Consider the following 27,742-nt stretch of genomic DNA (forward strand, 5'->3'; position numbering starts at 1 on the left):
TCTCTACTAAAAAATACAAAAAACTAGCCGGGCGAGGTGGCGGGCGCCTGTAGTCCCAGCTACTCGGGAGGCTGAGGCAGGAGAATGGCGTAAACCCGGGAGACGGAGCTTGCAGTGAGCTGAGATCCGGCCACTGCACTCCAGCCTGGGTGACAGAGCGAGACTCCGTCTCAAAAAAAAAAAAAAAAAAAAAAAAAGTGCTGAATCTCCAGAATGCCTCAGTCCCACTCCCTTGCCTGAGGGTGGGTGGTCCTTTTACTGCAGAGACTGGAGAGAGGCAGAATGCCCTGGGAGAAAAGACTTCTCCAGCAGGCCTCTCTGCTGATAGTCCTGAAGTGGGTGGCCATCTTGCTGGGGTGGGGGGCACTGGAGCCGCTGCAGGTAGAGGTGTTGGGGGCTGCTCATGTGTTTCTCTCTCCCACCCCTCTGGCTGCCTCAGAAACAAGGTCCCAGGTTCACCCCTACCCCTGCCCCAGTGAGTTAATGTCTCCTTGAAATGGACACTGCCTGCCCTGGATGCAGGCCAGGGGGAATATAGGGCACTGGTGGAGGTTAACCCTTGTTCAACCACAGAGGAGCCAGGCCAGTCCTCTCCTTCCCTCGGGCGTGCCAAAAAGGAGAATGCCACTCCGTGTGGGTGGGAGAGTTCCCTGGTTGTCTCCCCCTTCGAGGACTGGCCCAGAGTGAGGCTTGTATCCAGATGTACGCTGCCTACTCCCCAGGGCACCAGGCTCTGTTTTCTGCAGGGGGACCTGGGGACAGCCACCTAACATCATGATAAAAGCACTGTGGAACCCTGGCATCCCAGCTGGGGTCCCTGGCCTCTCGTCCCCCTGGTACTAGCCGCCACGGAAACAGCTCGGCTTTCCTCAAGCACTCAGGAGCTGGGTTTCCCTGGTCTTGGCTTGGCAGAGCTGCCTCTTCTTCACTCCAAGAAAGCCCCACAGAGGCCCTCTGTGGGCAGGCTTGGCAGTGCAGCTGGCTGAGGAGGGGGTCAGCATGGCCACCTTCAGAGGAGGTTAATGGGCTTTACTCAGGCCCTAATTGTTCTGCTGGAGGCTGCAAGCAGGGAGTGGTAGGCAGATAGGAGGTGCCTGGTGAAGGGAAGGGGCACCCAGCAGTGCTGTGATGCCGGCGCGGTGCCCTGCTTGCCGCCATGCGTGTTCCCTGCCAGGTCAAGGGGGACAGGGTTGTAGGCCAGGGAATGTGCCAGTTCCCCCTTGCCTGGCATGGCCAGCTGGGCATGGCCCTGATTCTAGAGTCATGAGATCTGGAGTCCCTGGGGTAGGAGCAGGGGGAAGGGTTAGCCTGTGCAGCTCCCGTGGGAGGGACATGTGTAGGCTGGGCTTGGGGAGCAGGATTCTGCCCCTGGCAACCAGAACCCTGAAGTGGGCAGACTGTGGTCCCAGAGAAACATTTTCCTTCTCCCTGGGGCGTTCTCCGCCATGGGCTTGCTTCCTGCTTTCCCTGTTCACTCTTCTGACCTAGAGGCAGGGGAGATGGGTTGTGGGGCCCGGGATGGGCGGGGAGCACCTCAGACCCCTCCCTTTGCCTACAGTGGGCAGTCCTGGATATGGGGCATCACCACAGTTGGTAAGCTAGGAAGCTCAGGAGAGGGAGCCGCAAACCCCAGAAACCAAAGATCAATGTGTTCTGGGATGAGGGGTAGGGGCTGCACGGGCAGGACGGGAGGGGCGACATGGAGAGAGAAGTCCAGGGTGCAGCTCCCACAGCCCATGGCCTCCTACGCAGCTTGAGGACACATCCTGCCTGCCTCCCCTTGAATGAGCTCAGGCAGACCTGCCCCGCCCCCCACGTTGGGCAAGAGAGGTCAAGTAACGACCACACCAGACTCCTGCTTTCCTCCCGGTGGGCTGGGGAAGGGGCTAAGCAGGCATGGCCTTGAGCACAGGCTCTGCGTCCCTCACCTTCCTTGCAACCACCATGTTTAGTCCATACATTAGGTGTATGCTTTTCATACTTCCCTTAACCAAAGGATTCTGCTCATGCTAAAGGAGTTTGGAAAGTACCCTGCTAGTGCACGTGGGTGTGAGGGGTGTTCCTGTGCAAATATTCTGGCAGCGCACACACTCGTTACACAGGAGTGGACTCCTGCAGGGCCAGAAGGCAGCTGGGCACGCGTGTGCTTGTACACTTAAGGGCACACGTGAGTACCTATGAGCGAATGGGTGTGTATTTGTATGGTACCTGTGTGTACTAGCGTGTGGTATGTGTGCCTGAGTGGAGGCCGGGGGGCTTTCTGCCCAGGGAGCCCCAGCTACGAAACTCCAAAGACCCCAGGTTTTGACACCAGCTGAGGCCTGCTGGGATAAGGAATCTCCATTCTCTTGGTGGGGAGGGCTGGGTGTTGGGTTTCATGGGAAACCTTTTCATTCCAGCAATTAAATAGCTAGAGGCCTCTGCTGAGGAGAAGCTGGAGGCCTCTGCTGAGGAGATTAATGAATTCTCTTACCTGGGTCCAGGGCAAGGTGCCACTTGCACTGCAGGTGGCACTCTGGGCTTGTTGGGAGAGCTGCTCTGGGGCTTGGCTGAGTGCCTGGGGTTCTGCATGGGGTGCATGGGGTGCTGAGCCATCCAGGCCTCCCTGGGGAGGCGCGCTGGGGAGCACTCCTGAGGTGTGGGGCTGGGGAGGGGCACCATGCCTGCAAGGGAGTGCCATCCTGTCTCTGGGGCCTGGAGCTAAGGCACCTGAGTGGGAGGGAGGCAGCATCTGGAGCCCTGAGGTGAGGCAGGGGCCCTGCCAGCTCCCTAGGGCCTTATTAGCTGCAGTGGCTGCGGCATGTGGGGCAGGGCTGGGAGGCCTGGATGGCTCAGCACAGCGCCATCGGGAGGCTCCGGACTTCCCCAGTCAGCTCGGGTCCTGTGGCCCTCTCCCACTCCCTCTGCAGGGCTCAAGACCCCACCCAGGTTGCAAGCCCGGGGGTCTAGCCCAACCAAGACAGGACAAGAGTAAACAGTGCTCCCCTTCTCTGTGGGGGGCCACAGCTCAGAGGCCAACAGGGGCCAGGCCCACTGGTTTTTTTGAGGCTCCCAGTATATTGAAAAATGAAGAAATGTCAGAACAAGGCTATAAAAATTATATAAATAATCTTAAATTATTTAAAATGTTTCATTTTTGACAAAGGAGTTCACGGTCATGCTTTAAAATATTTAACTGTTGATAGAAGATGCGTAATGAAAAGCGGTGCTCCTTGCTCCGCCTCTCCCACCTCCCCAGAGGTGACTACTTCAAACACTCCTGTCATTTACCTCCCTAATTATAAACAATGTAGTTCCCTCCCCTCCCCTCCCCTCCTTTCGCCTCCCCTCCCCTCCCTTCCTCCTTCCCTTCTCTCTCTCTTTCTCTCTCTTTCTTTCTTCTTCTTTTTTCTTTTTTAATAAGATAGGTTCTCACTCTGTCACCCAGGCTGGAGTGCAGTAGTGTGATCATGGCTCAGTGCAGCTGCTGCCTCCCAGGCTCAGGTGATCCTCCCATCTCAGCCTCCCAAGGAGCTAGGACTACAGGTGCCACCATTCCCGGCTAATTTTTGTATTTTTTTGTAGAGATGGGGTCTTGCCGTGTTGCTCAGGCTGGTCTCGAACTCCTGAGCTCAAGTGATCTACCTACCTTGGCCTTCCAAAGTGCTGGGATTACAGACCTGAGCGCCCCGTGCATAAACAATATACTTCTGCAATGATTTCTTGGTTAATTACCTTCCCCTCCTCATGCCCCCTCAGCCTAGTACTCTATGCATTTTTCTAGCAAATATTTATGTGCCAAGTGCTGCCTGGGGAGTGGGGAACCAGCAGTGAACAAAGCTGACAGGGACCTGGCTGATGGGGCTTTGTTCGAGGTGCAGGAGGTGCTAAACAGGCACACTTCGTTGGGCAGTGGATAGAGCCATAGCAGCTGTCACCTCAGATGGGCTATCAGGGTGGGCTTTTCTAAGGAGGTGACATTTGAGCAGCAGCCTGAATGAAGGGACAGAGAAAGCCTTGGGGCTCTCTGGAGGACCCTGGAGAATGTTCCAGGGAAGGTCGTTGGCGAAGGGTGGAGCAAATGAGTTCAAAGAGAAGTCTGGGGCCATTGGATTCCCTGCTAACTACGATGGGAAGCCACTGGAAGATTTTGAACTAAAGAGTGTCAGGACCTGAGTAACACTTCACAGGATGACTTTAGCTGCCATAGGTGAGGTGGACAATAGAGCTTGGGAACAAGGGGAGCAGCAAAAAGACAGTGAGGGGCTGCCAGTGAGAGATGGGGTGGCTACAGCCGCAAGGTGGTGGAAACTGGGAGGCTTCTAGGTCTGTTTCGAAGGCAGAGCCTACAAGTTTTCCTGATGGGTTAGATGTGGAGGGTGAGGGAAAAAGAGGAGATAAAGACAGTTTCAAAGTTTTTTTTTTTTTTTTTTTTTTTCCACCTGAAAATGAAGTAAATTCAGGTGATGTTTACTGTTTACGGGGCAGGTGCAGCTGTCCAGGAATGCAGAAAACAAGGAAAAGTTAAGAAAGTCACTTCCAGAATGAAGGCAAGAGAAAGGGCAGGAGACATCATGGAAAGCCAGGCTGTCCCATTTTGTTTCATGGATTCAATGATCTTCTTATATTTTCCTGAGGATGTAAATTACTGTTTTCCCCCGAAGAGTTTTCTTTTATTCCCTGCATCGAGAGAATTTCCTCTGGGTTCTTAGCATCTAATTTGTATGCTTTGGTTTGTTTCACATGGGAAGCTTTCATCAAGTGTCCAGTTTCTCCTGGCTGTTGGATCATATTTAAGAATGGGGCTGTGGAGTTCAGGGATGTGTGGGTGCTACTGTAAGGTGATCAGGTGGCAGGCTGGCCTGTTCATTGTAGGGTCACCAGATGTCTGTATTCTGAGGTCTTTGGGACAACTTCTTGCTTGGGTGGATAGGGTGGTGGTGGTGTGACCTGGCTGCCAGTAGTTCAGGACCCAGGCAGGGAAGGGGCTGCGGTTTCACGGGTCACTGGCTTTCAGCACCATACCTCATCCTCTGCTGTGACCAATGCCCCTGAGTCCAGAGCATCTCATGCCCAATTTCTGCAGAGAATAAACCCCTGGTGTCCTGTGGTGAGGAAGGGGTTAATGAGGCTGGGAAGGGAACGAGGGGGCTCTGAATTGTAACCAGCCTCCCTGCACTCAGCTCTAGCCTCACCTCCACTTCTGCCTTCCCCACTGCCTGCGGGTCCTACCTACACCTTTCAGGGGGGCCTGGGGGGTCATCTGGCTTGCTCTTTACACGGACGTTTCCCTCTGTGGCTGCTTTAGTTTCGGCTTCCTCTGCTCCCCTAAGTCAGTTGGTGAGGCCCTAGCCACTTTCCATGTTCTTAAGTGTGTTGAAGTTTCCCATCTGCTGGCATCTCTTTATTCTTGTGGGTTTTAAATATTTTATTGACTTTTTTTTGTTTTGAGACAGGGTCTGGCTTTGTTGCCTAGGCTGGAGTGCAGTGGCATGATCTCTGCTCACTGCAACCTTCGGCTCCCTGGCTCGAGGGATCCTCCCACCTCAGCCTCCCAGTAGCTGGGACTATAGGCATGCACCACCACGCCTGGCTAATTTTAGTATTTTTTTGTAGAACGGAGTTTCACCACATTGCCCACGCTGGTTTCAAACTCCTGGGCTCAAGTGATCTGCCCACTTCGGCCTCCCAAAGATTACAGCATGAGCCACTGTGCCCAGCCTGACATTCTTTTTTTTTTTTTGAGACAGAGTCTCTCTCTGTCACCCTGTCTGGAGTGCAGTGGTGCGATCTCTGCTCACTGCAACCTCCACCTCCCAGGTTCAAGCAATCCATGTGCCTCAGTATCCCTAGTAGCTGGGATTACAGGAATCCCCCACCACACCCAGCTAATTTTTGCATTTTTAGTAGAGATGGGGTTTCACCCTGTTGGCCAGGCTGGTATCAAACTCCTGACCTCTGCTGACCTGATCGCCTCGGCCTCCCAAAGTGCTGGGATTACAGGCGTGAGCCACTGTGCCTGTCTCCTGACATTCTTATACATTTAACATTTTTTGGCACTCTTCAATCCTTTGTACAGATTCAGGTTTCCATCTGGGATCATTTTCTTTCCACCTGAAGAACTCCCTTTAACATTTCCTGCACATCTGGCAATACATTCTTTTAGTATTTGTTTGTCTGCCAACATATTTATTTCTTCTTCAGCTTTGAAGAATATTTTCACTGGGTATAGAATTCTAGGTCAATACCAGTCAGACTGGATTAGAGGGAAAAAAAAATTCTAGGTTGAAAGTTTTTGTTTTTGTTCTTTCCCCCAGCACTTTAAAGATTTCATTATATTGTTTCTTGGCTTGCATAGTTTCTGATATGAAGAATGTAATATTTCCTGTATTTGTTCTTCCATACATAATAGACCTCATTTCTTTGAATGCTTTTAGGATTTTCTTTTTACCACTAGTTTTCAGCATTTGATTATGATGGACCTTGGTGTAGTTTACTTTGTGTTTGTCTTACTTGGGGTTCATTGAGTTTCTTGGTTCTGTGGCTTTATCTTGGTATTAGTTTCCACAACAAATTACTACAAACTAGGTGAGTTAAAACAACAAATATTTGGCCAGGTGAAGTGGCTCACATCTGTAATCCCAGCACTTTGGGAGGCCGAGGCGGGCGGCTCATGAGGTCAGGAGATCGAGACCATCCTGGCTAACACGGTGAAACCCCGTCTCTACTAAAAATACAAAAAATTAGCCAGGCGTGGTGGCGGGTGCCTGTAGTCCCAGCTACTGGGGAGGCTGAGGCAGGAGAATGGTGTGAACCCAGGAGGCGGAGCTTGCAGTGAGCCGAGATCACGCCACTGCACTCCAGCCTGGGTGACAGAGTGAGACTCCATCTAAAAAAAAAAAAAAAATTCTCTCACAGTTCGGGAGACGTAAGTACAAATTTGAGATGTTGGCAGGGTGGCAGTCCCTCCAAAGGCTCTAGGGAAGAGTCCTGCCTTGTCTCTTTCAGATTCTGGTGACTAGGCCACAACCCTCTTGGCTTGTGGCTGCAGAACTCTAGTCTCTGCCTCCATCTTCACATGGCCTTCTCACCTCTCTGAGTGTTTTAGAAAGACACTTGTCATTGGATTTAGGGCCCCCTGGGTGATCCAGGATTATCTCGTCTTGAGATCCTTAATTATGTCTGCAAAGACCCTTTTTTCATATAAGGTCCCATTCATAGGCTCTGAGGGTCAGAATGTGATGTGGACATGTCTTAGGAGGGGCACCATTCTTCAACCCACCATAGTAGTTTTTATCACATTTAGAAAAATTTTGGACATTCTTTCTTTCTTATTTATTTATTTATTTTGAGATGGAGTCTCCCTCTGTCACCCAAGCTGGAGTGCAGTGGCACGATCTCGGCTCATTGCAACCTCCCCTTTCCAGGTTCAAGCGATTCTCCTGCCTCAGCCTCCAAGTAGCTGGGACTACAGGTGCCTACCATTACGCCTGGCTAATTTTTATATTTTCAGTAGAAATGGGGTTTCATCATATTGGCCAGGCTGGTGTTGAAGTGACCTTGTGATCCATCCACCTTGGCCTCCCAAAGTGCTGGGATTACAGGCATGAGCCACCATACCAGGTCTGTTTCTCTAAATTTGTCTTATTTGTCCTACTTCTTTATTCCATCCTTTGGGATTCCAATACATATATGTTAGAGTGCTTGATAATGTCTTACCGATTATGAGGCTCCATAGAGACAGGGTCTTGCTCTATTGCTCAGGTTGGAATGCAGTGGTGTGATCATAGCTCACTGCAGCCTCAAACTCCTGGTCTCAAGGGATCCTCCTGCCGCAGCCCCAGAGGAGCTGGGACTACAGCTGCTTGCCACCATGCTCAGCTAATTTAAAAGTGGGTTTTTTTTTTCTGTAGAGACAGGGTCTCGCTATATTGCCCAGGCTGGTCTTAAACTCCTGAACTCAAGCCAACCTCCCGCCTTGGCCTCCAAAAGTGCTGGGACTATAGAAGCCCAGGCAACTTTATTTTTCAGTACTGTTTTTCTCCTCTGTGCTTCAGTTTGGAAAGTTCTATTGCTGTCTTCAAATTCACTGATTTTTTTTTTTTTTTTTTTTTTTTTGAGACGGAGTCTCGCTCTGTTGCCCAGGCTGGAGTGCAGTGGCGCGATCTCGGCTCACTGAAAGCTCCACCTCCCGGGTTCACGCCATTCTCCTGCCTCAGCCTCCGAGTAGCTGGGACTACAGGCGCCCGCCACCACGCCCGGCTAGTTTTTTGTATTTTTAGTAGAGACGGGGTTTCACCATGTTAGCCAGGATGGTCTCGATCTCCTGACCTCGTGATCCACCCGCCTCGGCCTCCCAAAGTGCTGGGATTACAGGCTTGAGCCACTGCGCCTGGCCAAATTCACTGATTTTTAAAATTGTGCAGTATCTAATCTGCTGTTATTTTCATTCAGTGAATTTTTCATTTCAGTTACTGTACTTGTCATCTTTAGATGGTCCACTGGCTTCTTTTTTATACCTCTCATTCCTCTCCTCGTGAACATCTTTTTCATGTTTTTCTTTAAACTCTTGAGTATATTGAGCCGTCTATCATCTTTATCACTTCTGGGTCTTGTTTCTATGAAGTTATTTTTCTCCTGATTATAGATTATATTTTCTTCTTCTTTTAGCAGCGGTGCCATCTTGGCTCACTGCAAGCTTCACCTCCCGGGTTCACGCCATTCTCCTGCCTCAGCCTCCCGAGTAGCTGGGACTACAGGTGCCCACCACCACGCCCAGCTAATTTTTTGTATTTTTAGTAGAGACGGTGTTTTACCGTGTTAGCCAGGATGGTCTTGATCTCCTGACCTCATGATCCGCCTGCCTTGGCCTCCTGAAGTGCTGGGATTACAGGCATGAGCCACTGTGCCTGGCTGTATCTAGTAATTTTTAACTGAATGTTGGACATTGTAAATATGATGTTAAGCATCTGGATTTGTTATTGTCCTTTAAAGAGTGTTGGGCTTTGTTCAGGCAGACTAGGTAAATTACTTGCAAATCAGCTTGACCTTTTTGAGGCTTTTTTTTTTTTTTTTTTTTTTTGAGACAGAGTCTTCCTCTGTTACCCAGGCTTGGGTGCAGTGGCCCAATCTCAGCTCATTGCAGCCTCAACCTCCTGGGCTTAAGGGATCCTCCTGCCTCAGTCACTGAGTAGCTGAGGCTACTGGCACATGCTACCACACCTGGCTAATTTTTTGTATTTTTTGTAGACACGGGGTTTTGCTGTGTTGCCCAGGTTGGTCTTGAACTCCTAGGCTCAAGTGATCTGCCTGCCTCAGCCTCCCAAAGTGCTGGGATTAGAGGCATGAGCCACCATGCCTGGCCTTCGATGCTAATTTTTCTTTTCTTTTTCTTTTTCTTTTTTTTTTTTTGAGATGAAATCTTGCTCTGTAACCAAGGCCAGAGTGCAGTGGTGCAATCTCAACTCACTGCAACCTCCGCCTCCTGGGTTCAAGTGATTCTCGTGCCTCTGCCTCCTGAGTAGCTGGGATTACAGGCACCCATCACCACACCTGGCTAATTTTTTGTATTTTTAGTAGAGATGGGGTTTCGCCATTTGGGCCAGGCTGGTCTTGAACTCCTGACCCCACGTGAGCTGCCTGCCTCCGCCTCCCAAAGTGCTGGGATTACAGGCATGAGCCACTGCACCCAGCCTGAGGCTAATTTTTAACTTGTTAGGGTGGGTCTAGGTGAGCCTTTTCTGTAGGGATAGTTTAGCTCTACTACTAAGGCATAACCCTTCTGGGGTCTGATTAAATATACTTCTGCATTCTAGGAGGCTGGAGCTTGATTATCTCCCTGCCATTGGTGAGCTCTGATAATTTACCATTTTATTGCTCCTTTTTGCATGGTATTACTGAGTTTCACTATACATATGTGTAATTTAGTATCCAGCAAAACTCGAAGAGACCCCTGTGCGGATTTCTGGAATTTTTTGAGTAGTTTACTCCTTTCCAGAACTGTGCTCTGCTGCAACTTTTAGTACTTTGGCTTCCCTGAACTCCTGTCTCCATCTTCTCAACCCAGGAAGAGCACCATGCTCTGCTCGGGCTTCCCCTCCTTGAATTACAGTCTGGAATGTTCCTCCAGGCAGAAATCCAGGGATATTACAGAGCTCAGCTTTTTCATTTTCCTTATTTCAAGGATCACAGTTCTGGATTTCTAAAAACTGTTATTTCTCTTTACATATATTTTCTGTATAGAGTGTGTGTGTGTGTGTGTGTGTGTGTGTGTGTGTGTTTGAGACAGGGTCTCACTCTGTTACCCAGCCTGGAGTGCAGAGGTGTGATGATACCTCACTGCAGCCTCAACCTCCCAAGCTTCAGCGATCCTCCCACCGAGTAGCTCCGAGTAGCTGAAACTACAGGCACAGGCCATCATACCCGGCTAATTGATTTGTATTTTTTGTAGAGATGGGGTTTTGCCATGTTGCCCAGGCTGATCTCTAACTCCTGTGCTCAAGCAATCCTCCAACCTTTGCCTCCCAAAGTGCTGGGATTACAGGGGTGAGCCACTGTGTCCAGCCTTCATATATTTTGCAGCAATAATTTTCTCATTGTTTATGGTGGGAGAGTAATTTCATTTATTATGATAGAAGTTGAAGCCTTTTTATTGGCATTTTAATCAAGTTTTGAGGAGGAGAGGAGGGAGTTACATGCATGTGGTCAGTACACTGTTCTTTTTTTTGGAGATGAAGTTATGCTCTTGTCGCCCAGGCTGGAGTGCAATGGCATGATCTCGGCTCACTGCAACCTCCGCCTCCCGAGTTCAAGCGATTCTCCTGCTTCAGCCTCCCGAGTAGCTGGGATTACAGGCACCATGCCTGGCTAATTTTGTATTTTTAGTAGAGATGGGGTATCTCCATGTTGGTCAGGCTGGTCTCCAACTCCCGACCTCAGGTGATCCGCTCGCCTCAGCCTCCCAAAGTGCTGGGATTATAGACGTGAGCCACCGTGTCTGGCCTGTCAGTTCACTGTTCTTAACTAGAAGTCCTAGACTCTTGAAATATACTTAAATACTTACGTTTAAGGCCGGGCGCGGTGCCTCACGCCTGTAATCTCAACGCTTTGGGAGGCCAAGGCAGGCGAATCATTTGAGGTTAGGAGTTGGAGACCAGCCTTGGCAACATATCAAAACCCCGTCTCTACTAAAAATACAAAAATTAACCTGGCATAGTGGCGCCCGCCTGTAATCCCAGCTACTAGGAAGGCTGAGGCATGAGAATCACTTGAACCTGGGAGGTGGAAGTTGCAGTGAGCCAAGATCGCTCACCACTGTACTCTAGCCTGGATGACACAGTGAGACTCTGTCTCAAAAAACAAACAAACAAACAAACAAAACTTATGTTTAACAAACATGCTTTCTAAGCCAGGTGCAGAAGCCTGTAATCCCAGCTGCTTGGGAGGCTGAAACACGAGGATTGCTCAAGCCTAAGAGTTTGAGACCGGCCTGGGCGACATAGTGAGACCCTGTCTCAATTTAAAAAAAAAAAAAGAAGATTTTGTCTGGGCGCTGTGGCTCACACCTGTAATCCCAGCACTTTGGGAGCCTGAGCCAGGTGGATCACCTGAGGTCAGGAGTTCAAGACTAGCCTGGCCAACATGGTGAAAACCCATCTCTACTAAAAATACAAAATATTAGCCAGACATGGTGGCGAATGTCTGTAATCCCAGCTACTCGGGAGGTTGAAGCAGGAGAATCGCTTGAACCCAGGAGACAGAGGTTGCAGTGAGCGGAGATCGCGCCATTGTACTCCAGCCTTGCCAACAGAGTGAGACTCCATCTCAAAACACACACACACACACACACAACAAAACAAAGCTTTTAACACTTTTATCACACAACAAAAATCTCATGCAATGTAATCATGTTATTCACGAAACTATAGGATTTGTACAAATTTTAATGCATAGTGTCCCACATGCACATGACCTGGTTGTGAAATTGTATGAATACCGTGGACTTGTTATTTCATTCCTATTACTCTAACTGTTTGCTAAACCTCACTCGATAATGTCAGTGATCTAAATTGGTAGCCTTTCCTGAAGGTGGTTTGGGACCCCTAGGGTAGGTCTGGTCCCAGGTGAGCTCCTTGGCCAACAGCCTCTTTGCCACCCCACTTCAGTCCCAGGCTTATTCTTGGCAGGCAGGCCACTGGGCCTTGGAGGAGAGGACCCAACCAGGGGCCCTTGGTGGACAGGAAGGGAGGGAAGGCCCTCCCCCTTCCAGAGTTACTTTCTGTCCTGTCTTCTAAGCCCCTTTGCATCCACCTGACCCCAGCTCATAGTGTCTGTCTTTCCGTTGCCTTGTGAGGTTGGCGAGGCAGAGCAGCACCAGCAGGGGGTGGGGGTTGCTGTCTGTTCTAGGGCTGTCGGGCTCTGGAGGGCTGTCTCCGAAGTGACTGGGGCTATATCTTCCACTCCCTCCTTCTCCAGGTGGACATCGAGCAGCTGGATCCCCGCGGCCGGACTCCCCTGCACCTGGCCACCACGCTGGGGCACCTTGAGTGTGCCCGTGTGCTCCTGGCGCACGGCGCAGACGTGGGCAGGGAGAATCGCAGCGGCTGGACAGGTGTGCAGCCCTGCTCACCCCAGCCCCACAGCCAGGGCCTCCCCATCATCATAGACCTATGGTTGGCTGAAGGATCCTGCCCTGTGACCTTGCCTCCCCCTCCCCCAGTGCTCCAGGAGGCTGTGAGTACGCGGGATCTGGAGCTGGTGCAGCTGGTGCTGCGGTACCGGGACTACCAGCGGGTGGTGAAGCGGCTGGCGGGCATCCCCGTGCTCCTGGAGAAGCTGCGCAAGGTGAGGCCCAGCCTCTCAGCCTCCACGGGAGCCCTTGAGCCCTTCTCCAGTGCAGACTTAGCCTCTCTCCCCTTCGTCCTCCAGGCCCAGGACTTCTACGTGGAGATGAAATGGGAGTTCACTAGCTGGGGTAAGCGGGCTGCAGCAGGTCGCTTCTGGGCTCTCTCGCACTTTAGGTCCTGCACTTGCTCCCTTGCCTGGAATGTGTTCTCATAGCTCTTCCAGTGGCTCCCTCCATCCCTTAGCTCAGCTCAGGGCCACCGCCTCAGCTAGGCCTTTCCAGATTGCCCCAGATACTGTCTTGATTCCATTATTATTCCCTTCACTGTGTCATGATTTGCTTACGGTATTCATGACCTGCCGTTCCTTGCTAGAAGGTAAGCTCTGAGAGGGCAGGAGTCCTGTCTTTTTCACTGTTGTATTCCAAGTGGCTGGAACACTCAGTAGGTGTTTCATAAATATTTGTTGAAAGAATGGATGAAAGAGTGAGTGAATGAATTAATAAATGGTGGACACTAGGGACTTAGTGGTGACAGAAACACGCCCGTCCCGACCTCAGGTTGCTCTTCTGCGTGAGTATGGTTAACATTGGCCAGGGAGGGGGTTTCGGAGGAGAGGCTGCTCTCTCATCAGTCCCCTCCCCCATTCCTGGCCACACGGATCCCAAACCCCATGCCCTGAGCTGGCCCAGGCTGGGTAGGCCAGACTAGTCAAAGCCACCTCCAACCTCCACTTCCACCAGTGCCCCTGGTGTCCAAGATCTGCCCTAGTGACACCTACAAAGTGTGGAAGAGCGGCCAGAACCTGAGGGTAGACACCACGCTCCTGGGCTTTGACCACATGACCTGGCAGCGAGGGAACCGCAGCTTTGTCTTCAGGGGCCAAGGTCAGGCAGGCAGGAGGTGGGGCGGGGTGGGGACAATGGGAAGCAGCCCCAGGCCACCCCTGAACCCCCTGTGCTGTTCCGTGGCTGGCAGACACAAGCGCTGTGGTCATGGAAATTGACCACGACCGCCGGGTGGTGTACACAGAGACTCTGGCATTGGCTGGGCAGGACCGGGAGCTGCTACTGGCTGCTGCTCAGCCCACTGAGGAACAGGTGCTGAGCCGGCTCACCGCGCCTGTCGTCACCACGCAGCTTGACACCAAGAATATCTCCTTTGAGAGGTGGGTGGGCATGGCCTTGGTCAACCTTGAGCCAGCCCGGTGGGGTGCCTGCCTCAGCTGGATCACTCTGCTTCCCCAGGAACAAGACTGGCATTCTGGGCTGGCGCAGTGAAAAGACGGAGATGGTGAATGGGTATGAAGCTAAGGTGAGGCTGCAGCTCCCAGCTGCCAGCCCAGCTGCACTCTTGTCTGCAGCAAGCTGTGCAGGGGATTCTGGCCTCCCTTCCCCAGCCCTGGAGGTGCAGAAGCAATGCAGCGTGGTCAAGCACTTATATTTGGGTTCAAGGCACTGCTCTGGTATTTTATATGGATGTGTGGATGTATACACAGGGCATGTGCACATGCACACACACACTTAATCCTCACAACCCATTCTGGTAGGTGCTGTTCTATTAGTATTCCCATTTTATGCATGTTTATTGAGTCCTTTCCTTGGCATCCCATTTAGTCTTCACAACAATCCCAAGAAACAGGGATGATTGGTCCATTTTATGATGGGGAAATACAGGCTTAGAGTGGTTCTGTGACCTGTACAAGGTCACACAGCTGTTAAGTGGCAGAGCTGGGGTTCAGATCCTGGCTGGCCTGATCCTAGAGTCAGGCCTTTATCCCTAAAAATCTTCCTGGCCAGGCGTGGTGGCTCACGCCTGTAATCCCAGCGCTTTGGGAGGTCAAGGTGAGTGGATCACCTGAGGTCAGGAGTTTGAGACCAGCCTGGCTAACATGGTGAAACCCCGTGTCTACTAAAAATACAAAAATTAGCCGGGTGTGGTGACATGTGCCTGTAGTCCCAGCTACACGGGAGGCTGAGGCAGGAGAATCACTTGAACCTGGGAGGCGGAGGTTGCAGTGAGCAGAGATCGCACCACAGCACTCCAGCCTGGACAACAGAGAGAGACTCCATCTAAAACAAAAACAAAAACAAAAAAAACCCCAAAAGGCTCTGCCTGTTACTCTGGGACCCCTATGTTGCCCATGACATGAAAGCAGGACCTAACAGATGCCCTGGGTTTTGTGTGTGGTATCTCCTCTGAAAGCCTCCCCTGCTTCTGTAGGCTGGGAAGGCCTCTGTGCTACCCCCACCAGTGCATGGACCATGCTGTTGTAACTCCATTTTATTGTCTCCTTATAGAGATTGTAAGTCTCAGGAGGGCAGGGATCATGTCTGGCTTGTTTACTGTATCCCTGATGCCTACCTCAATGCCTGGCACAGAAAGGCTCCTCAAAAAATGTTTGTTGAATGAATAAGTGAATGAATGAATGAATGAATGAAAAAATGACCTCATATATTTACTTATCCAAAAGCCTGGAGCAGAGTCTCTCCAGGACCCTTTGCTACAGGGAGTGATCCCAATGCCCTTGAGGGTAAGACACAGGGTAAGACCAGAACTGCCTATGAGCCCTTTCTTTATCTGTCCCCAGGTGTATGGAGCATCCAACGTGGAGCTCATCACCCGGACACGGACAGAGCATCTTTCAGAACAGCACAAAGGCAAGGTCAAAGGTAATGAGGCAGAGGTGGATGGGGAGAGGTATTGCAGGATTGCGGGAACCAGCTCCCGCTTCAATGCTTCCATCAGTATTCCCACAGGCATCCTAGCAAGAGCCTGGATGCTTTATTCAGGCCAATAGATTTTAATTCAGGTGCCAAGCCCTAATGATGGATAGTGGCTTCCTAGAGTACTAAGAAGATTCTAAGGACTCATCTGGGTTCAGTGGAGAGGCATGCTGCAGGTGATTACTAATGTCGGTGTTGAATTTGGGAGGGGAGAGAAATGCCATGTATGCCATTTATTGGCCATTCTAGTCCAGTGGGACATATCCTAGTTAGAAAGTCAGGGGACCTTGCCATAGATTCTGTATGCCCACTGATGCCACACCTGATTCTGTGGGTACCAGATACTGTGTCCGAAGTGAAAAAGCATAATTTCTACCTCACAGGGGAACAACATGAAGTCATACCTATGAAAGTGCCTGAAGCAGAGCACACACACGCACATGCACACCCTACAATGCCTACTGGGGAAGGCGTTTTACTGTCCAGGGTCACCGAGCTGGAGAGGAGCACTTTTGGAAGTTGCTTCTGAGCCCTGGGCCTACTTTTTACTGTTTTAAGCTGTGCTCACAGAGGCCCTGGCCCCTGGCCCTTGGAGCCCTCAGTCCTCTTCAGGTGAAGGTGCCTGAATATGTGGTTGGGTGAGCAGGCCCCACCCCAGGAAGCAGCCTCTTTCCTAGGTCTTGGGTGCTGTCACCTCTGATGAGGTGCCCAGGTGTGTGTGGAGCTACAGTGTCCTCTGAGATGCCACATTTCTTGTAGGCTGTAAGACGCCTTTGCAGTCCTTCCTGGGAATCGCTGAGCAGCACGGGGGCCCCCAAAATGGGGTGAGTGTGTGTAGGGGTACCCATAAGTGGAGGGGTGTGGATGTGGCTCAGGAGGCGGCTTGGGAGGCTTAGCATGGCCCATGTGGACCTCCTTTCCACAATGCCCAAGGCCATGTCCGTGCCACACTGGCAGAGGGGACAGCTCGGGGGCCCTGTGATGGCAAATGAGCTGGCCTGGCATCAGGAACTGAGGGGAGCTCCTGGGCCCCTCCCCATGTGGTACAGACCCTGATTACTCAGACTCTGAGCCAAGCCAACCCCACTGCCATCACTGCAGAAGAATACTTCAACCCCAACTTTGAGCTGGGCAACCGTGATATGGGCCGCCCCATGGAACTGACCACCAAGACACAGAAGTGAGGCCCCTGCCGGTGCTGGGAGGGTGGGGGACTGGGGCTCCAGGAGATGCTGGGAGGCCATGGCTTCCTGCAGTGTCCCTCACCCCTTGGGATCTGGTGGGGGCAGGTTCAAGGCCAAGCTGTGGCTGTGTGAGGAGCATCCCCTGTCCCTGTGTGAGCAGGTGGCCCCCATCATTGATCTCATGGCCGTCAGCAATGCGCTTTTTGCCAAGCTCCGGGACTTCATCACCCTGCGCCTGCCTCCTGGCTTCCCGGTCAAGATTGGTAAGACTGCACCGCCATTTCTCCTGAGCCCGTGGCGGGCGGGCCAGGGTTTAGAGGAGGTTGGGGCGGGGCGGGGCGGGGCGGGGCTGAGGCTGAGGTGTGAGGGGTTGGGTGGTGGTGCCTGATGGTTTCCTCATCCTCAGAAATCCCCATCTTCCACATCCTCAACGCACGCATCACTTTCGGGAACCTCAACGGCTGTGACGAGCCGGTGCCATCGGTGCGAGGCAGCCCCAGCAGCGAGACGCCTTCCCCAGGCAGCGACTCCTCCAGCATCAGCAGCTCCAGCTCCACGAGTGAGGCCCCCTCCCCGCGAGAACGCCTGCCCCTCGGCTCTCCCCGGGGCGGGTGGGAGGGGCGCGCCCGGCCGTGCCTGACCCAGCCCCCGCGCCCCCAGCCTCCTGCCGCGGCTGCGAGATCTCCCCGGCGTTGTTCGAGGCCCCGCGCGGCTACAGCGTGATGGGCGGCCAGCGGGAGGCGGCGACCCGGGACGACGATGACGACCTGCTACAATTCGCCATCCAGCAGAGCCTGCTTGAGGCGGGCAGTGAGTATGACCAGGTGCGTCTTCGCAGGCGCGCGGGTCCACGGGACTGCGGCGCCGCCACGGCTAACGCCCATGCCTTCCCGCAGGTCACCATCTGGGAGGCGCTAACCAACAGCAAGCCTGGCACCCACCCCATGTCCTACGAGGGTCGCCGACAGGACAGGTCAGTGCCCGCTGGGCCGGAGAGAATCCTCCGGAGAGGATCCTGTCTCCCATAAGCCAGGACACAGCCCGGAGAACCCGCGGGGCCCTCGGCAGGGACCCTTCTGGTATCGGGATGGCTTCTGCCACCACTCTTTCCTGGCTCCAAGGCGGCAGTCAGGGGGCAGGGATCGAGGCCTCACCGCGGCGTTCAGACTCTCCCCAGGCATTGACGGGGAGAACTTGGTAGGGGCTGGGCTCCCCCACGACCAGGTGGGGGCCAGGACGCCGTGGGACTGACGGCCTCCACTAGAGGGTGGTGGCCCTGGGCCGCCCTGGAGCCTCCACGCCGTGTCCTGGCCCGGGCCGGTGGGTGGGTGCGCCCGGGAGCCCGCGACATTCCTTCCCCACCCCCAGGAGCGCCCCGCCCACGCCGCAGCGCCAGCCTGCGCCCCCGGCGTCAGTGCCCAGCCCTCGGCCCAGCTCAGGGCCAGGTTCCAGCGGCCACGTGTTCCGGAGCTACGACGAGCAGCTGCGGCTGGCGATGGAGCTGTCGGCGCAGGAGCAGGAGGAGCGGCGGCGGCGCGCGCGCCAGGAGGAGGAGGAGCTGGAGCGCATCCTTAGGCTCTCACTGACCGAGCAGTAGCGCCCCCTGCCGGGACCCTCGCCTGCGCCATGCGCGCCACGCCCAGGGCCAGGAGCCAGACAAGCCTAGGCCTGCGCGCCTGCAGAGCGGCGGCTGGAGACTGGAGCCACTGCCTCGCCGGTGCAGCAGCGCAGCAGGCACGATTCGGGGAGGGATTCGGCATGGCCGCGGGGCACCTTCCCAGGCCAGGGCCCTGGAGGCAGCTGGCACGGCCTGGTTCCCCTGCTTTGCTGTATGCTGATTCCCCAACCCGCTCCCCTGGGCTCAGATCTGTCCTGGGGCGGAGCCAGGCGGTCCTGAGGGCGAGATGAATCCTTAGAGGAGCGCTGTCCCCATCCCTTGCTCCTTGTGGCCGGTCCGCATTTCTGTTCACTAATCCCACTCCAGGACACTGCCCCTGAAGCCTTTGCATCTCTGCTCTTCACTCCTGGGGGGCAGCTGAGCTCCTCGCGTGCTGTGTCGCTGCTTTGTCCCAGACACAAACCAGCACGTTTAGGGCCCAGCCCCTCCCCAACCCCGGCATTTCAGCGTCAAGTGCACTTACCGGGGTACCCGGCTCCCCCAGCCCCCACACCCGTCCTGGGTCTCAGGGTGGTTCCAGCTTCTCCTTGGGCAGCCAGAAGTTGGAGTCCCATCCCCCAAGGCACATTTTTTTTTTTTTTTTTTGGTGATCAGGGAGTGTGTCCAAGGTAGCCCCCTGGCCTGGGCAAGCCCTGACTCCCTCATGGTGCCTCAGAGAGTGGGGAGCATATTGGGCTGGGTAAGCACTAGACCCGAGTAGACTGGACACAAAGGGCTCGCCCAGGGCCCTGGCACCACCCCCACCCCTTCCCACCAGCTGCTGCTAGCCTCTGTGGTTGTACATCCCACTTGCCCCCACACGGAGACTGACTCTAAAACCCTTCATCCAATGGTGCTAACACCCGGCTCTCCCCTGCCCCACCTCACCCACCCAGAGAAGCACAGACCCCGCTAGGGGCAGGGGCCCACCGCACACCCTTGTCCCGGGCCTGTCTGGGACTGGCCTTCCCGGCTCAGCCCCTGAGGCTCAGAGGGGACACAAAAAGGGATGGAAGAAAAGAACAAAGAGAAACTGTTCCTCCCACCCCCTTCCCGGATGCCAGGGGCACCAGACTGATTCTGAGGCACAAATAAAAGAGGCTTCAAACCGGAGGCTTTTGCTACCTGACTTTACTGGGGGGAACGCCTACGGTGTGGGTTGGGGTCCTTCTGAACCTCAGAGTGGGGAGAGCTCTAGGGTAAGAGGCTGCCTGGTGGGCCCTGAGCCCCGGAGTGCATCGCCAGGTCTCCCAGGAGCATGGGGGTAGCATTTGCAGAGGCTGGGGGTCTTGTTCCCCTCACTCCCACCCATGCAGGAGGCACAGACTGAACGCTTAGTAAAATGTTTCATTCAGTACGTCTTGTTTTTCTGAGAGAGGCAACAGCAGAGGGTTGGGGGCAGTGTGTGTGTATTTGTGATGAACCTAATTTCTCATGCCACTTCTCTCAAGATTTCTCCGCGGGGGTGCTGCGAGGAAGCCGCCCTCGCCCCTGTCGCTGGAAAGAAGGAAGAGAGCTCTCTACCACAGACCTCTGTGGGTGTAACCACTGGGTCCGACTCTGCAGCAAACGGGATGTGTATGTGTCTGCAGAACTGGGGTGACGCCCATCTGGTTTACCACTCAGGGTAATGGAAACCAGTGAGCTGATTAGGAGAAGCGCTGTCATTTTCCCCAGCCTGGGGGGACCCATCAAATCGCCACCTATCTGAGGTCAAGCTCAGGCTCCAATGTCCCCAAGCATCGCGTAAATACTAAGCACTTTCCCTGCCCTGGGCAGAGGACAAAAGGGGACACCACCTCGCCGTGCAGCACCATTGCTGGCCCCCACCCCAGACCTCCCTAGGCCAGTTCCAGCCGAGTCCCAGACGAGGCGCGCCGTCCAGCCTCCGCCGGACCGACGTGGGTCTCCCCTGTGCTCCAAGAGTTACGGTCTCCCGCGAGGGGCGGAGTTCCCCTCCCAGTCCCGCCCCCGGCCCCAGCCCAAGAGGGCGGGGTCCGGGACCAATAGCTGGGGCGGGGCCGAGCTTGTGCTCCCCGCCCCGCTCCGCCTGCCTGGCGCGCCTGGCTAGTCCGTGCCGTCCACCAGCTCGCACAGCATGTTCTCCAGAGCCGTGATGCGCTGCTCCTGGGCCTGCACCCGCTCGCGGAGGGCCTTGATCTCCTCCAGCAGCGTCTCCAGGGTGTGCTGCTGCTGGGGCGGAGGACGGAGAGGCCGTGTCGTATAGGGGCGGTAGGGGGAGATGTAGATTGGGCCAGGGTGCAGCAGGGTCGATCTTACCGACAAGGGGGCGTCGCTGGATGACTGGCTGCGGCGGGGGACGGAGGGCGGGCGCACGTCCAGGATGTTGCGCTTCGTGACCCGGAGCTCGCGGTGCTTCGGAGGCACGTAGCCGTCCCTCAGCGAAATGAGCACGGGATCGGCGTCCTGACCGGATAGCCATTCGTCCGCTTCTAGGGCCGGCTCCGGGCCCGGCGTATCCGGGTACAGATCGTCCTGGAACAGGTCTGACTGCGGGGGTGGATGGGACAGGGGGACCTGCGTGAGAGGGGTGCGGGGCCTGCTCCGCTCCCTTTCGCCTAGTAGCCCTGCCCAACCCTTCTCCCGGCCCCTCACCTTGCGGGGCACAGTCATGATGATAGGTTCACACTTTCTTTCGTGTAGCTTGTAGAACCTATAAGGGAGCAGGGTTCAGCACCCCCGCAGACTTCCACGTCCTTAACTTCTCCTGTCTAAGACCAAGGGGGTTGGAGGCCAACACTTGCTGAGCGCCTACCATGCATATTGCACATTACACACATTATTGGTTCTATAGTAAAAGACTGAAGTTGAGAATGTAAGGCTAGTGAGCAGTGGGTCTGGCACTGAAACAGAACTGTCTTATCCCCCTGTCCCCCTTTTCCAAAGCACTGCATTACTGGGGAAGCCCCGTGGCTAGGACCCGACATGAGTAGGGGACAGAGGCGGGCAGGTGTTCGGGAGGGGCCAAGGCCGCTGACCGGGCGATCTCACACTTGCTGACATCCAGTCCCCTTTTGGGCATGAAACCCATGCCCCGCTGCGGCTCTTTGCTGCTGAACGTGTTCAGGTAGTGCACGAAAGGCGGCTCGTCGGTAATCTCAAAGTACCGAATGCTGCTGTCGCCCTGCAAAACCAGTCGGTTCAGGGGCGCGCCCGGACAAGGCCCTCCACATCTCCATCCAGCCCCGTGTTCTCCCTGCCCGGCCGTGAGCACCTTGCCACACAGGTAGACGATGCTGGAGTCGGGATCGTAAAAGGGCAATAGGACCCCGTTGCTTGTGTCCATCTCCTGCAGTGCCACTGGCTCCTCGAAGTTGTTCTGCCCGAGTACAGGAGGCGTGACCAGCCCTGCCCCACCCTCCCGTGCTACTTCGGGACCCCCAGAAGCCCCTTTACGCTTCCTGGCCTTCCCAGACCGTATGCCCCAAACCTCTAGTGACCAGAGTTGCAGGCCCCTCCCCTGGGCACGTCTCTCCTCCTCCCCTGCGCACATCGCTCCTCCTCCCGGGCACATATACCCGCTGCGCGCCGCATGCAGTCACAGCAAACCACCCCCAGGGACTCGGCATCACCAGGTGGGGGCGCCAGCGCAGGATCCTTCACGCGACGCAGCAAAACTGGGCAGAGGGGTGGGTGTGAGAATGGCAGGCGCTGCAGAGGTGGCAGCAGCCTTCAGTCCTGTCCAGGTGGGCATGCCCTGCGGGTGGGGGGCGCCTGGCCACTCTCCCGTGATGCCAGTCCCCGGGGCACACACCCCAAGCCTCCAGCTGCGTTACCGGGTCCCACAGGCCCAGCTCTCGCTGGCTCATGCGGGTGAAGCCGGTGGTGAAGATATGGCCCTGTCGCGTGAAGACGGCCCGCATGGGCCTCATCCCCTCGTGGGCCGCAAACCTCTCCTGGGGGGAGGGGGAGACAGGGAGGGACATCACCCAGCCGCCTGCTCTGAGCAGCATGGAGGGACGAGCAACCAGCTTGCTGACTTGGGTGTCCGGGGTGGAGGAGCGGAGGCGGGGAAGAGACAAAAGGGGCCTAAGCACTCAGCTTCCTGCGGGGCCACGGCTGGCCCCTGACCTGGAGAGCATCCGCGCCTGGAGAGAGCAGGAGGCACGCGGCTCTCAGCCGATCCCGAACCCTTAAGCGCGCTCAAAGGCCGATCCCTAGAGCAGGGGTGTCTGCTGGCTCCCCGGAGTCGCAGCGAGGCTTTTCCTGAACGGGGAGCTCCCCGCTCAGCTCGGGCCTCTTGGGCGCCAGCCACAGCCAGGGAAGGCGCTACCGGCGGACCCAGCGAAGGAGCGAGCTAGCGCGCCCGGCGCGGCCTGGCCTACCGGGTCCCAGAGCGCGAGCTGCCGCTCACTCATCCTGCTGAAGCCGGTGCTGAGCAGCTTCCCGTCTGCGGTGAAGACAGCCCGCAGCGGGCGGGCGCCCTCGTGAGGCCGGGCTCTCTCCTGCTCGCGGGGTTAGTGGGTTAGAGCGCCCGCGCGCCCGCCCGACCGCGCTCGGCGCTTGTGCTCCACGCAGACATGCAAGCGGCCCACGCACCCGCACCCCAGGTTAGACTGAGGCCGGCGAGGCCAGGGCCTCCGCCCACCCAGGGCACCCGGCTGGGATAAGCAACATGCGAGGGTTGCCCCCCATCCCCCGCCCAGCGGGTCCACAAGGAGAAAGGGCCAGCCCTCGAGCCAGTGTCAGGCCCCAGATCCTGGAAGATGCGTCTGGGTGCCGGCTGAGAGGAGAGGGGTCCGGGAGCTCAGGTTTCATGCAGGTTCTGGTGGGAGGGTGGAGTTTCCAGCTTCTCCCCTCCTCAATCCCAAAGCGAGGAGCCCTTCTCTGAGCTTCTGAGATGCAAGGGAGGGGAGGGAACAGGAGCCGGGCAGAGAATTGCAGGCTGGGGGCTTACTTAGGGCAGAGACCTGTGGTTGCAGAGACGGGGGAAGAGGGCTAGTCTCTGGAGCAGGGATTTGACAGGTGAAAGCCAGGACCAGGGGCTCTGATAATGGTGGGTACAAGGTGCTGACAGCTGGCCACTGGTCAGGGGATGCTGGGGAGTGGCTAGGCCAGGCACTCACCGCCACCACTTGGCCTTTTCTGGGGTCAATGATGCGCAAGGTCTTGTCCTTGCAGGTGGTGGCTAGCAGGCTACCGTTGCTGTTCCAGCACACACTGTGGATGACGTCTGGGTGCATATCATCCAGGCTCAGCAGCACCTCCCCGGTGCCCACATTCCAAATGATGATCATATTGTCACCACCTGCCCAGAGTGGCCAGGCATGGTCACCTGGGTCCCGCCTTTGCCACCACCCACCCATCTATGGGGGACCCCTCCCTTGCCCCCAGACCTGCACTGAGCAGGACATTCCTGGCAGTAGGGTGCCAGGAGAGGATGCCCACACGCTTGGAGTGGCCCTCAAGTGTGATGATAGGTTCCGTAATGTTGCGCATGGGGGTATAGTCTGGAATCTGCCACACCTGGGTAGGAAGAAAAGGCATCTGGTGGGTGGAATGAGGAGCCACCCTGTGCTTCCCTGCCGGCTCTCTTGAGTGGTAAGGGTGAAATGCAGGGCAAGATGTGGTGGCGCATGCTGAGAGCCAGGAGGGGGCACTGCCAGCTCTCCAGAGACCTCCCATTCACTCCAGCAGGGAGACTTCAGAGCGCTGCCCTGCTGCTCTGCAGGCACCACGTTGGCCATGGCTATAATTAGTCCTAAGCAGTGCATCCTGGGAAGGGGTAGGCATGTAGCTAAAAATAGTCTGGGAGCTGGGCAGGGCAGGGCTCTGGGACCAAGCACCTCCCTTATTACCACCCTTAGCACCTTCCCCAGCACAGGTGAGGCAGCCTTCCCTGCTCCCCTGCTCAACTGCCCAGCAGTAGCCCCCTGGCTCCTACCATGATGGTGGTGTCGTCTGAGGCACTGGCGATGACATTGTCATTGTGTGGACACCAGTCAATATCCAGCACAGGGGCAGTGTGCCCAGTGACCAGTGGGTAGTTCTTATCCACTCGCCCTGTCTGAGGGGTTGGAGAGGAAGATGTGGGGCTACTCTCCTATGTGGTTTTTAGGGGGTGGGTAGCAGATCTGCTTACACCTCAATTCCCTATTATCTATTTTCTTTTTGCAGATCCCTCTCCACATTTCTAACACCATCCAGTCCACTTGCTGCACTTTACTGAAGGCAGAGTTGAAACAGTTTAATATTAGGGATTCTGACACAGAGAGGTAAGATGGCCTCACCAAGGACACACAACAAGATACTCATAGAGCTGAGATTTGAACTTTCCAGTCCAGTGCGCTTCCAAAGACACCTACTTGGAGGAGGCTGTTCTTCAGCCCGTTCTCCTATCGAAATGTCTGTGGGATTCTCTTGGTGGAAGAGGTCAAGGTAAGGTAATAGTGTAGTGCTGGACAGCCCTTTCCTGGCCTCCCTTGGCAGATCTCTTCCTTGTGAACCACTTTCACCTTGGAACCACAAGCAGCAAGCATTCCTGGTGCCTACTATCGCCAAATGGGAGTTGGGGGCCCACCTATTTTTTGGTCTTCACAGGCTGCTTGTGGGGGTTCTGAGACTTCTGCAGGGACAGGCACTAGTCCAGACCAGGCAGCGGGGGAGAGGGTGGCTATGTGGTACTGAAAGAGCAGACATATTGGGGGAGGAGGCAGCTCCAGCTGAAATTTGAGCCCTGGGGCCTGTGTCCCAGGATGGTGTCTGCATTGTCTAGGGTGAGTCACTGGCTTTGTCAGGCCTCTTCCTGACCCTGCCCCCTGTGGAGCCTCCCCTAACAAGGTGTAGGGGCCAGAATCCAAGTCAGGGTCATACCTTGGGGGTGGGGGGGAGTCATCCTTGGGATGTGGATGGCCAAGGGGCTTAAGGTTATGAAGCTAACATGGCAGTCATTGCCTGGTCCCCATCCTAAGGATAAGGAGGGCTCTGGCCTCATGTATCATGTTCCCCTTCCTTTCCCTTCCCTTTCTTTCTATTTCACTGCAAGAGCCCTTGGAGGTAGCCAGGAACTCTTTGGATAGAGCCTGACCCTGTCCTCAGTTTGCTGCTCTGAGATGTGACTTAATCAAATGGTCATCTTGGGCTAGGGAGGAGGTTTTCCACACCCAAAACATGAGGGGATGCGGCATTAGGAGAGGCAGTGATGGAATCTGGCCAGGCTTGGCTGTGCTGTGTCCCAACCATCTCCATCACCCGGCTCCCCTCCTGGTCCCTGCTGGGAATGGGGTGGTGCGTGGAGAGGTGGGAGGGCTAGGGAGTGGGAGTAGGCCACCCTGATGTTAGGGTGGGGTGGGGTGGCCTCCCCTCTGGTCCTTGAGGGCTTGGGGAATAGGGAGGAGACAATCCACACAGACACTTCTCCTGACTGTGGAATGCAACTAGGTGAGAACACACGCTGCCTTGGGAGTTCCCAGGGGCCCCAGCCAGTGTCTTCCCACTTGCTTCCTTTCCCTGGTCTCTCACCTTGGCCAGAGGCAGGACGATGAAGGCACCGCCGCCTCCAGCCTCCACAATAATGGCCAGGAATTTGGGGTTGACGGCACAGAAGGAGCTGTCCCATGTGACCTTGGACACACGGATGTCCTCATAGGCCTGGTCGGCCTTTGCTGCCTGCCCAAACACATGGCGGAACTTGCTTTGCCGAACCACACGTCTGCTCATAGCTGCGGGCAGAGAGGTAGGATCTCAGTGCCCAGAAATGCCTTTGGTCCTTAGTCCTGTGAGCTGTGGGAGGGAGGAGGAGTGGGGGGGTGGCTGATGAGAAGGGTTATGTGGTCAGGAGTCCGGTATAAGTCCATATAGTGTCTGGTCCTAGAAGCAGGGAGCTTTCTTCAAGGTGGTCAGAGTATGGGAAAGTTATTTTGCTGTGTAAAATGCTGTTTACTGTAAGGGGCTAGGATTTGGGGCCTGACTTCTCCATAGAGACCCAGGCTGAGGGGATTGTGGAGCCTAAGGGACTGAAAGCTTTCTGGACGTTGGAATGTTTTTAGGAGGAGCCTCAACGCCACATTGCCCGCCCCCATCCCCCACCCCCCAACCCCGCTCCTACAATCTTGATGAGCATCTCTTCACGGAAGTGATTGTAGCTCCCAGAGGCACCCTGTCCAGTAGCAGAGGCCTTGACCATTGGATCTTGGCTTAAAGCCAGGTATGGGGCCAGGACTGCACCACCACAGGATCCCGAACTTGCATCTCTGGAATAGTTCAGGCAGATGGGGTTTTGCCTTTTTCTAAAAATTTGCCAAGGGGGAAGTTCCTCCTGTCAGCCAACCTGAGTCCTTTCTGCTACTGTTTTCATCCCATGCCTTGTGGGTGGACGGGTGGCAGCACAGAGTGAGGTGGGTCCCTCTTCTCCCACTCCTCTCTGCACTGGCTTCTCCAGGGAGCCCTGATCATGGTCTTCCGGCTTTTGCCTACCATACGCTTGTCCGGTTTCTCCTCTGGGTCCCCTGCCCTGGCTGGGCCTTCTTCCTAGTGAACTCTTCTAGGGGGGGATCCTCAACCCCATCCTCCACCCCTGCCCCCTCCGCGGCCAGGCCAGATTTGCAGGGATGGGGAGGGTGTGGTGCCTTTTCTCCAGCTAGGGCCTCTCTAGATGACACACTGAGTACTCCAGCCAGTAGCTCCTGCCCCACCCCAGCCCCAGCATCCGCGTGCCCTTCAAGGCACGTCTGCGGCCCCGAGCCTAAGGCCCGGCCTCCCCGCACCCTCCTCCAGCCTCCTGCCCCAGCACTGCGTTCTTGCGAGACGAGGTGTCTGCGCCCTCCGGGAGCGCTGGCCAAATATAGACACCACGTCCTCCCCGCCCGAAACCGAATTTGGCGGCGCGGGGGGAGGGGGCGCAGACCTCTGCCCCTCAGGGACCCCGCCCGCTCCGCCGGCTGCGGTGGCGGCCGCGTGTGGGGGGCTGGGTACCTGGTCCTGAGCGGGCTGCGGGGCGCTCACGCTGCGAATCCTCTGCGGAGGGGGCCCGAGTGCGTAGGGGGCCGAAGAAGTCGTCAGAGCGAAGGAGCCGGCTCTCCGGGTGTCCGTAGTATCTGGGACCCGGGTGTCCGGCTCCACACTCAGACCGCTGCCTGCGGCTCTCCAGGGCCCGGCGCCGCTGCAGCCCCAGCTGCTGCTGCCATCAACCTGAGGGGGTGGGGACTAGCTTAGGGGCGGGGCCAGAACCAAAGTTGCCCCGCCCCCTCTAGCGGCGGGAAAGTCGAGCGCCCCCGACCGCGCTCCGAGCTTCCGCTGGCCTCGGAAAAGCATCAAAAGTAAGTGTGCCGCTGTGTGCTGGGTACGCACGCTCTTTCCCTCCCTCCGTGACTCCCGGATAAGCTGGGGAGGCTC

At 55.6% G+C, this 27,742-nt stretch overlaps 2 protein-coding genes across 4 annotated transcripts in view; one reads left to right on the plus strand and one right to left on the minus strand.

Annotated features, from left to right (window-relative positions):
* ANKRD13B (ankyrin repeat domain 13B) overlaps positions 1-19,501 on the plus strand; it is a 23,484-nt gene extending 3,983 nt beyond the window's left edge. Inside the window, exons 2-15 of the mRNA XM_025363100.1 lie at positions 12,454-12,589; positions 12,698-12,822; positions 12,907-12,952; positions 13,565-13,708; positions 13,800-13,989; positions 14,069-14,135; positions 15,412-15,493; positions 16,307-16,371; positions 16,597-16,727; positions 16,837-16,994; positions 17,138-17,290; positions 17,392-17,555; positions 17,628-17,704; positions 18,100-19,501. Of these exons, the coding sequence (XP_025218885.1) occupies positions 12,928-12,952; positions 13,565-13,708; positions 13,800-13,989; positions 14,069-14,135; positions 15,412-15,493; positions 16,307-16,371; positions 16,597-16,727; positions 16,837-16,994; positions 17,138-17,290; positions 17,392-17,555; positions 17,628-17,704; positions 18,100-18,328 (1,485 nt within the window). The 5' untranslated portion in view covers positions 12,454-12,589; positions 12,698-12,822; positions 12,907-12,927 and the 3' untranslated portion in view covers positions 18,329-19,501. The remainder of the gene's footprint in view (positions 1-12,453; positions 12,590-12,697; positions 12,823-12,906; positions 12,953-13,564; positions 13,709-13,799; positions 13,990-14,068; positions 14,136-15,411; positions 15,494-16,306; positions 16,372-16,596; positions 16,728-16,836; positions 16,995-17,137; positions 17,291-17,391; positions 17,556-17,627; positions 17,705-18,099) is intronic.
* On the minus strand, positions 19,502-27,525 carry CORO6 (coronin 6). Of its 3 annotated transcripts, XM_025363101.1 has the most exons (10): positions 27,323-27,525; positions 25,871-26,070; positions 24,294-24,416; positions 23,746-23,875; positions 23,476-23,657; positions 22,735-22,854; positions 21,624-21,728; positions 21,388-21,533; positions 21,005-21,062; positions 19,502-20,899 (listed from the first exon to the last, which is right to left on the minus strand). In XM_025363101.1, exons 2-10 carry the CDS (start codon positions 26,066-26,068, stop codon positions 20,456-20,458), a joined length of 1,506 nt encoding a protein of 501 aa, XP_025218886.1. In that variant the 5' UTR covers positions 26,069-26,070; positions 27,323-27,525; the 3' UTR covers positions 19,502-20,455. The 3 variants fall into 3 exon arrangements, with proteins under 3 accessions (XP_025218886.1, XP_025218887.1, XP_025218888.1); XM_025363102.1 differs by lacking the exons at positions 23,476-23,657; positions 23,746-23,875; positions 24,294-24,416; positions 25,871-26,070; positions 27,323-27,525 and adding an exon at positions 21,928-22,026 and having other exon boundaries at positions 19,502-20,578; positions 20,669-20,899; positions 22,164-23,166; XM_025363103.1 differs by lacking the exons at positions 23,476-23,657; positions 23,746-23,875; positions 24,294-24,416; positions 25,871-26,070; positions 27,323-27,525 and adding an exon at positions 21,928-22,026 and having other exon boundaries at positions 19,502-20,578; positions 20,669-20,899; positions 22,735-22,804.
* Positions 27,526-27,742: the final 217 nt, after the last annotated feature.

Source organism: Theropithecus gelada, chromosome 16 (assembly GCF_003255815.1).
Source record: "Theropithecus gelada isolate Dixy chromosome 16, Tgel_1.0, whole genome shotgun sequence".
Lineage (NCBI taxonomy): Eukaryota > Metazoa > Chordata > Mammalia > Primates > Cercopithecidae > Theropithecus > Theropithecus gelada.